This window comes from Alosa alosa, chromosome 4, assembly GCF_017589495.1.
Source record: "Alosa alosa isolate M-15738 ecotype Scorff River chromosome 4, AALO_Geno_1.1, whole genome shotgun sequence".
Taxonomy (NCBI): domain Eukaryota; kingdom Metazoa; phylum Chordata; class Actinopteri; order Clupeiformes; family Clupeidae; genus Alosa; species Alosa alosa.
The window spans coordinates 19,224,589-19,237,088 of NC_063192.1; the positions used below are offsets into that span (position 1 = coordinate 19,224,589).

Below are 12,500 nucleotides of genomic sequence, written 5' to 3' on the forward strand. Positions count from 1 at the left end.
GAGAGAGAGCATAGAAGATGGTGTGCTAGAGAAAGACAGATGAAGATGAAGTGAGAAAGAGGGCAGAGAGAGCCAATGAGTGTATATGTGTGAGTGAAAGTGAGAAACAAGGAAGGACAGAGAGAGAAAGAGAAAAGAAAGAAAGAAAGAAAGAAAGAAAGAATGAAAGAAAGAGAGAAAAGCAGAGGATGAGGTTGACTAATGTGAGCATTTAGCTCATGGGCCCATTAGCGGTCAAACAGCCAGTCACACAGCCCTCTCTCTGTCCACCCCAGTCTCGGTAGAAGACTTCAAGCATTCCGCACGCAAGGGACTCCCTCCTGGTACAGCGTCACACTGGCCACCACTGCAGAGGCAGACAGTGCTCAGCAGACTAAGGGACCGCTGTTTTGCATGTCTGGTAGATGGCATGCATCACTGACACACACACACACACACACCCACCCCCACACACACAAACACACACACACTGTCTGTCTATCTCTGTCTATCTCTCTGTCTGTATCACCTGCCCCAATTCACTGCTCCACTTCTTGCACTCTACTTCAGCTCCTTTGCACAAATGTTCCCCTAAACTCGGCAAAAGCATATGAGATTACTAAAAAAACAACAACACCACTGATTTCACTTAATGACTGAGGACGGGTCAGCAATATTCTGAAATCACCCAACGCCCCTCACCCCCATTACCACCAGTCCCACTAGAAATGGCAAACAATCAACTCTTGTCAAGCGAGTTCCCTCGAATGCCTTTACATTGTCTGCTGCAGGCCAGGCGGCAGCTATAAATAGGCCCTCATTGTGTGACTCAGGCTCTTGTCCTTGGTCAGCCAGTGAACCGACTGGTTAGCAAAACACACACAAACAAAGTAAACACCCCAGCTCTCTACTGAACGCTTCAACAGGCTGTATAAGGAAAAGCTAATCCGAACAAAAAAAGATAGTTTCTCAAAAAAAAAGAGGGAGAGATAGAGCGATAGAGAGGGAGATGGAGAAAGTGAGAGAAAGAGAGAGAGAGAGTGAAGGAGAGAAAAAAACTGTTAACTGACAGCACGGGGCTGAGAGAGCAGGGGTGCTTATCCCAGTCAAATCCCCAAAGCGCCTGAGCCCCCGTCAGCTCTCCTCTCCCTTTGTTTTGGGATTGTAATTGAGCTGGCCCTGGATGGCTGCCTGGATTGCATAGTGCTAGAGGGAGGGGTTGGAGAGAGAGAGAGAGAAAGAAAGAGTGTGTGTGTGTGTAAATGAGAGAGAGAGAGAGACAGAGAGGAAGAGAGACAGAGAGAGCAAGAGTGTGTGACAGTATCTGTGTGTGCGTGTGTGTGTGTGTGTGTGTGTGTGTGTGTGTGTGTGTGTGTGTGTGTGTTTGTGTAAAGAGGGGGAGGAGGGTGCGTTTAGAGACAGGAGAGAGTTCACGAGCGGGGCAGGAGAGCAGAGGGACCGCTGTGGACAATCCCCCCGCACTAAACACCCACATGGGCTTGCTCCCCCAGCCTGCTTCTCATAAAGCCTGTTTATTTCCTGTTTTGCCATCTGACAGCACAAAAAAAACAACACAGAAGAAGAAGAAGCAGCGAGTCACAGAGACGATGCAACGGGGCCAAATGGAGCCTGAAAGAGCCTGGGGGAGGTATGTAAACAAACAAATCAAATCATGTACATAAATAATGAAATAAATAAGTAAACAACTACGGGGGAGGAAAGAACATTCTCCCATTGGGCCACGCTGTGCCGCCTATCTCTGGGGAGTGAGGAGCTCAAGGGAGCGCAGTGTGTGTGTGTGTGTGTGTGTGTGTGTGTTCTTTATCTGGGACTCCTCCATCTTCACATATGCTCTGTGACAGGGCGCTGTGGTATGTGAACTTGTAAACACACAAACCTAAGGCCTCGCATGGAAGGGGTGCGAGATGGAACAGGAGAAGGAGAGAAGGAGAGCGAGAGAGCGAGAGAGAGAGGGTCAGAGTGGAGCCGAGTACTACGGACCGGGCCATCACCCCCCCCTTCCCCCGTCATACCTGTGCGTGAGCAGTGTGCTGGGGTGTAACGGTCGGGTCAGACAGAGTCCGCTGTGAACCATGAATCCTGTGAATCCTGTGCGTTTTTGCGGTGTGTGAACTCTGGCTGAACTCGTGGCCGCACTGTGGCAGGCACGCTTTAGCTGCGCACCCCCCCCAACCCCCACAACACACACACACTGACCCCCCCCCCCCTTTCCCGACAGCTCAGCTCCCATCCGAAGTTCCATGCCATTCCACTCCTCCTGTCTTCATCCTTCTCTTCTCTCCTCCTCCTTGTCTTCCCTTCTTTTTCCGCCTCCCCCTATCTGTTTTGTGGACCGGTCCGCAGGAGAACAGGAAACCCTCTCATTCCTCCCAGTCCCAGCACCAAGGAAAAGAAAGGAATACAGAGAGAAAGAGAGAGAGCAAAAAGGGAGCGAGAGAGGGAGAGGGTGAGAGAGTGAGAGCGAGAGAGGGAGAGAGAGAGGGGAGAGAGAGAGAGAGAGAGAGAAAGAAAGAGAGAGGGAGAGGGAGAGGGAGAGGGAGAGAGAGAGAGAGAGAACAAATCCCACTGCAGACAGCAGCAGGCAGTTGAGCCCACTGCTCTTGCGTCCTGCTTGCTCCCCAGCAGCAGCGGATGCCATGGCAGCCACGCCTGCCTACACGTCCTCTATGCCAACGCGCTGCCACTGGCTACACATACCAGACACCCTGAGTAATCCACCCCGGCCACTCAGGGCTCCAGGCCAACGGACGAGAGAAGGGACGAATGCCTCAGGTGGCACATGGATGGAGAAGGCCACGCTCCTGAAACAGACTGCTGTGACTGGAGCCAGAGCTGGCGGCACATTTGAAGTATCTCTCTGTGGTGATGGTCTCAGTTCTTCTACACACTGACTTTACCGTTTGTCCATTTGCTTGCGCTGGTAGCAGCAAGAAGTGCTACCATGTAGGTTGCGTGTCCAAGAGCAAATAGCACATTTTCTAGCCAAAACCAACTCCTCACATTAAACGATTTATATATGGCAGTGCTCCGCTTTGATCACATGAACACTAATAGAACTTGATTAAAAAACTAAAAACTGCCACAACGGTGTTACTTTATGAGATAAATAAAAACAAAACATTCACTATTTGTAAATCTCTGCACTGTGCAGGTTAGTGATGCTGTGCTGCCGTACCTGTGGTTGCTAAGGCTGGCCATGTCCCTCACAGTCTGTGCTGTCTCCGAGGCAAAGTCCAGTGCCCCAGCAACAGGCTTGGTCACCGTACCGACCAGCCCCTTCCCCAGGCCTGAGAAAAAGCCGCTGACTCCGCCCTCGGTCTTCACACCCTCCACGGTGGAGGTGATGACGCTGGTCAAGCCCCCGATGATGCCTGCACAGCCACAGATTATTACATTTAATGCAGATTATTTACAGATTAGGAACATAAGAGAATACAGTATGAACATTCAAGCCAGGCTTACAATGTTTTATACTGTATATCAAACAACACAATAATGTTAATAATCTAATTTCAACAGGATGTCTTTTCTGATACTGGATGTGTGAACAGTAGTAATCATTATCAACTAGAACAGAAAGGGCCTTTTTTCTACTTTATTGCAATAGAATGGAAAAACAGCCGAGGAGAACAATCAAACCTTCCTACTTCTCACAGACAGCGAAGAAAAACTCTTACCATGTGCCAGGCCATGGATCCCAGCCACTAGATGTTCTCCACTGGTGGCGCCATGGTAACGGATGTACTCTCTTTCACTTTGGTGTCGATGGTCCATCGTTTTCCCAAGCCCATCGGATAAGGTTCCCGCAAACTAACAAAAACAACAAAAAAATACCAACATGGGTTGACGCCATCTGACTATAGTCAATGCAGAGCCTTTCAGCAGAAAGGACACCCATAGAAGGAAACATTTCACCGGCCCCGAAAACACTTTGGGACTGAAAAAGTGATGGAGGGTTCATCGCAAAGACACATAAACATAACTGCAGTGCAATTTAGAGTATGATATTCCGTAAAATGTCACTCTTGCATTTTCTTCCATACGATCAGCAGTAGAGCTTTCCAACAATTTCCTCTCTGAGTCCTTCCTGGCCCCTTAGACAGAGCAATATTATGAACAATAATAGGCGCGGATGTGATTGATGTGGGGGATATGGTTGGTACTTCTGGTCTTCATCACGTCACTGAACCACGGAGAGGAAATCAATGTCAGTATTGCTGGATCTGACTGGGCCATCCATCTCCATCCCGCACTCATTATGTTTCTCTCTCTCTCTCTCTCTCCCTCTCCCTCTCCCTCTCCCTCCCTCCCTCTCAGATTTGTTGCACACTTTAACAGTCATGAAATAAAATGAGACTAAAATAACATAACAATTCACAGTTTTGAGAGTTTCGACTCAACATTTCATAGGTCAGAATCTTTCTTATGATTCTACACATAATAAAAACAAAACATTCTACTCTTTTCTTGAATTTCTAATCTTAAAAAAAAGAATTCAAATGCTCGGTCACCTTCAGGGGATAGTTTCGGTATGATATATGTTATTAAGAGCAGGAAGCATGGCTATCTTTGTCCTCCCTCTAGTGTGATTCTATCCTGGGAGACGGCCTGGTGACTGGACTGGTCAGAGGAGAGAGGGCTAAGCCGTTGCGAGAGAGCTGCAGTGTGGATCTCACCACGGCTGGTGCCTCTCTGCTGCTCTCCTCGTCTCGCTCAGGATAACCGATTTTGCACAGCCCCTCATCCAGCTGTCAAATATATCAGCCTGTAATTAGTCTGCTGAGGGTGGCTTCTTCCCACCATTCCGTTTCATTCCTCAACGCTCTCGCTCTCTCTTCTCTCTCTCTCTCTCTCTCTCTGTCTCTCTCTCTCTCTCTCCCACCACAACATTAGCAGTAATCTTCAGTGGGAATGCGAAACACAAGATTCCCATGCTCAAGACAGGGCAATAGGGAAGGGGCACTTCATTCACTACTTTGCTATCAAAGTAAGCCCTTGCCCCATTGATGCCTCATTATATCTCTCAGGATAGTTTATCTGCAAGTGGTGATCACCCAAGACGTACTTGTATTGGTGTCTGGATTTTGAGCAATTAAACTTTGCCTCAAGCTATGCAGCAACACTGTTTCCTGGTTGGTGGTCAGGAAACTTAAACAAAACAAAACGTAAGCGATTTTAATAACATGAAATGACAGCTAGTTATCTTGCTTGTGTTCGTCTTCTCAGTTTAACTGTTAAAATAAAATTACGATTGGTAGAAACTCTCAGGGGCCCTGAGGAGCTTCGCTGCTTGGCCCCCAAAAGCACAAGTTTAACTTGGCGTCTTATTTGTTTACCTTAACACACACTCACAAATATCAACTGTTAACACAGTTCCCTGACCTAGATAGCTTGGATAGTTCATAGCAGGGTTGCACTTCATAGCCTTACATTAAATTCAATCAAGTAGGGAAGGACACAACACCTGTGACTTTACTGCTTTGGGAATAAAAAATATGCCATATAACTTCTACCTGATACATAAAGGGTTTAGCATGTGAAAGAGGCTTCTCTCCCTGTTGTCTCTCAACCCACCCAACCCCTTTCTCCACACACTGTTGACCTGACTTTGCCCATGGAGCCTCCCCCTCTCCTCTCCTCTCCTCTCATCCCCCTCTCTTCTCCTCTCCTCTCCCCGTGGCCCCAGCAGGTGCTTGCTGGAAGTGGGTTTGTGTTACAGCAGGCCCCAGCCCTGCGTAAACACACAGACACACACACACACACACAGACACACACAGCCTTCTGCAGCCGCCGACACCACAGCTACAGCCACAGACAGGCATGAACTTGGGATGACCCCGCCGAGCAAAGTCCCTGCTGAGTTCACCGAGAGGCCAGCTCCCATTCTTTCTTTTCCTCGCTCTCTCACTCCCTCTCTCTCTTCCTCTCTCACTCCCTCTCTCTCTTCCTCTCTCACTTGCTCTCTTTCTTTGCTCACTCCCACACACTCGCTTGCTCATTCTCTCTCACTCACTCTCCCTCCCTTTCTGCCCCCCTCTCTCTTTTTCGTATCCTTTTCTAGTTCGCTCACTCATTCTTTCTCTCACCCCCCCCCCCTCTCTCGCTGTGTGTGTGTGTCTTTCTCTCACCCCCCCCACAGTGAAACTAAACCAATAAACTTACCAGATCAGAGTATTGGGGGAGAGAGTGGGAGATGAGAATGCTTTCAAGTTTATGGCCCTACCACCACCTTGTTCAAACTGCTGCCCCCTAAACTCCAATCCCCTGGATGGACCTCAATACACGAGCGTACAGACCAGCATTTGTGGCTTTCCGTAAGCACCCCCCACCCCCTTTTATTTGCGCATCTGTGTTTGTGTGTGTACATGTGAGCACAAATGGGTGTGTCAACACTGGAGCTTGTGTTTGTCCATCTGTACATGCAGTTGTATGAGACTGTTTACATTTGTATTTGTGTGTGTGTGTGCGTATGTTTGTTTGTATTAGCAATGTCAACCCTGATAAGGGCTGACACAGAGCGAGCCTGCGCTGCAGTCCTAAAGTAGGTGAGAGTGCAGTGATCGGAGTGAGACTCCAGAGGAGAGGAGGAGAACAAGGCTCTAATTCACTGCTTATTAAGGCTGGCTTAAAGTGACCCTCTGATACGTGATACGCCATACTTCACCGAGGGGTCTTTGTTGTTCCACATACGCATGGCGCCTGTGGAGGGTCCACCTGCAAACAACTGTTATAGGGCCCAAAAGTGTGCTGAAACCGAAGTTTGCTGGGAAAGGTTTGTTTGCCGTGACAAGGAATTTTAAAGTAAATGGAAAAAAGCTCATAAGTTTACAATGCAAAAACCGTCCAGCTGACGTGTGTTCCTGGAGAGAAGGAGAATAAAGTAATTAGCATGATTAATACGCTGACAAGTCACGCTGCTCCAATTTTCTTTTACGGTGTGTTTTGGGGGAAACTCCGACGGATCAACAGCTTAAGCGCTCACGCACTTGAAAATGGCTTTTCCACTACATGCAACTGAATGGAATTTTTAAAAGCTTGGCCAGCATCTTGGCACAACATTTTTATTAGAGGAGCTGGAAGTGACTGATATGTGGGAGGCAAACTCTGGTTATGCTCAAGAAATTTTGCTCGAGGCAACACCAGCAAGCGCAAGATGCATCAAAGCTCTTACCTCCCCAAAGCAGATGAGCCGATTGGTAGAGAAATGGACAAAAATAGGCCAGATTTATCAATCTCCACACACACACACACACACAAACCAATTATCATCAGTCTATCAATAAATCCAGCTATCTCTCTATCTACATCTCCATAAGAAAACAGCTAAACAGACCTAATGCATATTTATATGGTGCCCTCTGAGATCATCTACTAAAGGAGACGCAACAAACAAACGTTGTGGTCACAGACTTGGGCAGCCTGGGCAGCAGGGGACCCTGGGATCACTCGAGAGCCAAGAGTGGCGTCTCTGGAGGTTCCCAGACGAGCCGGGACATTAGAGCTTAAGAGCCCTCATGGCATGGGCGGCGCGGGAGGTAAACGGGGGGTTAGACGAGCGTGTAGGAGAGGGGAAGGGAGGAGAGAAGCACACTGCCCTGGGCTGAAAAACCCACACCCGGGGGGTGCCTGACACCGAGTTGGCCGCGGCTGAAAGGGCCAAATTCGCCCTGGCCCTGTCACAGAGGCATGCTGGGAGTGTGGGACCTGGGCTGGGCGGCAGGGATTTGGGGGGGGGGTGTCTGGGAGTGGAGCCCGCTGGCGACGCCCCCCTCTCTGGGCTCTGGGGCCTGGGCCACACACAGGCCCGCTGGGGCTGCTACCGGAGAGCCCAGCCAAAGGGCCGCGTCTCCGACTGCACTCTGGTGACCACGCAGATGACAGGCCAAAGGGGGAAGCTGAAGTACCGTGAAACAACTTTTCCGAGAAGAAGTGTGAACATGCTGTGTTTTTATGGGTGGGAAATTCTCATGTATTGGAACACAATTTAAGGGGACGAGATTTTGCAGAGATTTCTTTGGCTGATTCCAAACGGCTGCATACAGTATAAGAGCTCGACATAAGAATGTGATGTAAACAGCTTATTTTCATGACATTTCTCTGCAACGCTTGTGGGAAAAAAGGCAAAAACTAACAGAAAGCAAGTAATGGAAAAAGCTCACAGTAAAATCAATATAAACATGGCAAGCTGATGTACATTCCAGAGAACAGGAAATAACGGATGAATAATTATCACAATTAACAGGCGGACAAGTCAAACTGCTCTGACTTTGTTTCATGGCGTGTTTGGGGGAAATCCGACCAACTGCCTTGAGAGTTGAGCCAAAGGTCCGGCTTCTCCACTGCACTCTGGTGACCGTGCAGATGACAGGCCAGGATGATGATCCTGAAGTACCGTGAGACAGATTTTCCAAGAAGTAACACGTGGTGTGCGTGCGGGGGGAAACATCTTATGTGTTGTGTTGTGCTGTGTTGTGCTTTCGGGGCGGCTGTTGCCATAGATATCTGGCTATAAGCACCACCTGAGTGTCCGTCGCAGCCTGGAAAGAACACGCCAGAGAGATCAGCCGGCATACGCCCTACACATGCACCTTGTCCTCCTGGCCCTTACTGGAGGCTGCAGGAGTACCAAGAGACCAGAGACACCAATAGGAAATCGGACTGAAGGAAACCTGGTCCTGATCTCGCACACATCCTCTGGTTTCAGACCTAGATCAGGGCCAACCTTCCTCATATCAGCCAGCTCAAGATCCTAGATCAGGGCCAACCTTCCTCATATCAGCCAGCTCAAGATCCTAGATCAGGGCCAACCTTCCTCATATCAGCCAGCTCAAGATCCTAGATCAGGGCCAACCTTCCTCATATCAGCCAGCTCAAGATCCTAGATCAGGGCCAACCTTCCTCATATCAGCCAGCTCAAGATCCTAGATCAGGGCCAACCTTCCTCATATCAGCCAGCTCAAGATCCTAGATCAGGGCCAACCTTCCTCATATCAGCCAGCTCAAGATCCTAGATCAGGGCCAACCTTCCTCATATCAGCCAGCTCAAGATCCTAGATCAGGGCCAACCTTCCTCATATCAGCCAGCTCAAGATCCTAGATCAGGGCCAACCTTCCTCATATCAGCCAGCTCAAGATCCTAGATCAGGGCCAACCTTCCTCATAAGATCAGCCAGCTCTCAAGATCCTAGATCAGGGCCAACCTTCCTCATATCAGCCAGCTCAAGATCCTAGATCAGGGCCAACCTTCCTCATATCAGCCAGCTCAAGATCCTAGATCAGGGCCAACCTTCCTCATATCAGCCAGCTCAAGATCCTAGATCAGGGCCAACCTTCCTCATATCTGCCCACTTTAGACCTTACTGTAGATCAGGGCTAACCTTCCTCATATATTGTTTCTCATATTAGTAACCTCCATGCGGCACAGATTTTAGTCTTTACGAACACAGAATGCCCACAGAGACGGTACAGAGTTTCTCAGTGTGGTTTGCAATTGACGCAAAACCCAATGTAAACATAGAACAGCATTCTCTGTTCCAATCACTACGGACCAGCACCACTCCCCTCAGCAGTAACCCAGACTGTGGAACCAGTGGTGTTATCATTCTCTGACACACACACACACACACACACACACACACACACACACACACACACACACACACACACACACACACACACACACACACACACACACACACACACACACACACACACACACACACACACACACACACACACACACACACACACACACACACACACACACACACACACACACACACACAGAGATCCCTTCCTTCTCAGAACACATTCTTGAAAAACTCACAAGCATCAACAGACAAAACAGTCTGGCTTTCCAGAAAACTTAAGCAACAAACTTTGACAGGTCTTTCCACCGTGTGTCTCCACTGGCTCAACTACACTGCCCACACGTCTCTGGCTTTAAAAACAAATCCTCACCCTGAGAATTAAACAGTTTACATGTACCTTTATTTACTTAAGGGAATGCTTTTAGCCAAAGTAGATTTGATCAGAGACAGGGTGTGTGGGCTAGAAAATATCAGAGCAAGGTGCTGACACCAATGTCAAGGGATGACAATCCATAGACCGTACAAAGTGATGGAAATGGGGATCTGCACAATTCGATGAAAGCATCTGCTAAATGATTTAATGGCAATGTGTCAAACAAAACTCTGAAGCAGAGGTGAAAAACTGGCTTCAGACAGTACAAGACTGACCATGAATGTCTTCCAACTAAAACATCTCATTCTGACTAGCATAACTCTTCAGCCAGGTAGATCTGCTAATTAGTGAAATCATCAGGGTTAAGTACACAGACAGAACCATGGTAGGACACTCACTTTCTGTAGCCAGAGTTTTCCTACTCTAGCAGCATGAAGAAGTTGCACTTTTTTAAATTAATGTTTGGGAGCTACTCCAGTGTGCGGACATCCTCTTTTGCTTAACCTTAGTAGACTTAGTATACTTTACCTTAGTAGACTTAGTATACTTTACCTTAGTAGACTTAACCTTAGTAGACTTAACCTTAGTATACTTAACCTTAGTATACTTAACCTTAGTATACTTTGTCTAGCACCTGCCCTAAGGATAGTTGGGATGTGCACGCAACCACTCTATCCAAACAAAGCAGCATTTCCCAAACCGGTCACTTTGGACCATTAGCCCTGTCCAACCGCAAAGACTCTGGTGCAGGACCACAGGGGTTCTTGTTCTCGGTACTGGAGCGATCTGGCAAGTGTCCGCATGTCTGTTGGCCTGTCTTACCTTGGCCGCTGAGTTGGAGACCCCGTGGGTGACGTTGCGGATGAGGCCGCCCACGTTGCCGTACTTGATGAGCTCGGACACGCCCTCGGTCACGTCGTTCAGCAGGCCCATGGGGTTGCCCAGGAAGTCCACCGAGCCCAGGATCTGAGCCGCCTGGCTGATCAGCTCCTGAAAGAGATACACAAACACACAAGTGAACACATGCATGGACACACACACACACACACGCATGCACGCGCACACACACACACACACACAGACACAGGTGAACAAATGCACAGACACACAGGCGCACGCACGCACATGCACACACAAATAATGCCTTTTAATCTGAATAACAGCAACACCAGCCCCATCCACAGTTACAACACATGAATTACAAATACAATTACGTTCCATTATTGATTAAGACTTGATTTGACTTTTAACAATGAATAAGGCAACCTCTAATGTGTCCACTTTTACATCTGACTTGCCTAAAGTCCTGACAGAGGAGCAGTAGAGCTTAGATCAACAACAACAGCCTGGTTTCTCCCTTGTAAATAACTCATTTGCTGGAATATGAGGTATGCAAAGTTGCCCTGGTTTGAATTTTCCCATCCATCTGTGCAAGGTAACTTCAGCATAACACAATGTGAGCCTTGGGGGCAAGAAGCAGTGGTATTGGGGCTGTAAGCAGCACCATGCTGAATGAGTGGAGCTCAAAACAGCCCCAGCGCTTAAAGAAAAACAGCTGTCGGGCCCGGTGGCAGGTCTGCGAGTTGGTTGTTTTCCCCCTTTTAGACACCGCGCTCACCTCTCTAAAGTGCTTCAGGATGTCATTGATGATGATCTCCTGCGTCTCGTACGGGTGCACGCGGGTATATGGGTACATGTTGATGATGGCGTCCTCGAACCGGATCAGGGGGATGCCCAAGGTGCCCTTCAGTGCCTGGCAGGACAACAGGAAGTTGTTGCAAACTATTAGAAGATGGAACAGAACACTTCTCGACATTGCACTGAACTGTAAAATACAGGCCACAGGCGACACACAAATGCGCACTCCCAATAACAGATAAGATCTAGTAGGATCAAGGGCGCTTCCGGCATTGAGGCGGCACTCTGTCTTCATGGCTGCAGTTCAGCTGAGACTACCACTCAAGGGGCAAACTAGGGGCTGATTAACAACCGTATCTCTCCTGGGTTCTGGACCAAATGGATAAAGAGATACAATCTTTTATTAACTGAAGCTGCTGAGGGGGCTTAGCGTAGAAAATAAAAAATAAAAGATTTAAAAACACTGATCTTGGCGCTGGCAGTTCGATAAAGAGGACACATTGCATCCCCTTGTGTTAGCCAGAGGAACTGTATACTCTGATACCAGAAAAGACCTGGAACATGCTAATGCACAAGCGCTCAGTTGGTCAAAATGAAAGGGCTTGTCCTTGAGCACAATCCATTAAACTTTTCATAAAATTCAAAATTAAAATTATCCTTAAATTCATATAACTGTCTACTTTGTGTGCAAATAGACTAAGTTTACATTTGCTTTTAAAATGTTCATTAAGTGATCAGATCACAAGTGTAAACATCCACCAAGCTGCATTGTGACCCGATTTGCTCAAACCACTTGCTGAGGTAGTTAGGGACACATATATCTTGCTAATGCGTTTTGATTAATCCCGGACAATGACAGTTCTAATGAATGTGACGTTGACAGTAACGGAATCTAAACA

The 12,500-nt window shown here is 48.0% G+C and overlaps 1 protein-coding gene across 1 annotated transcript in view; it reads right to left on the reverse strand.

Annotated features, from left to right (window-relative positions):
* vps13d (vacuolar protein sorting 13 homolog D) overlaps window positions 1-12,500 on the reverse strand; it is a 62,124-nt gene that overhangs the window by 5,613 nt on the left and 44,011 nt on the right. Inside the window, 4 exon segments of the mRNA XM_048240308.1 lie at window positions 3,176-3,371; window positions 3,678-3,810; window positions 10,786-10,953; window positions 11,582-11,716. Of these exon segments, the coding sequence (XP_048096265.1) occupies window positions 3,176-3,371; window positions 3,678-3,810; window positions 10,786-10,953; window positions 11,582-11,716 (632 nt within the window).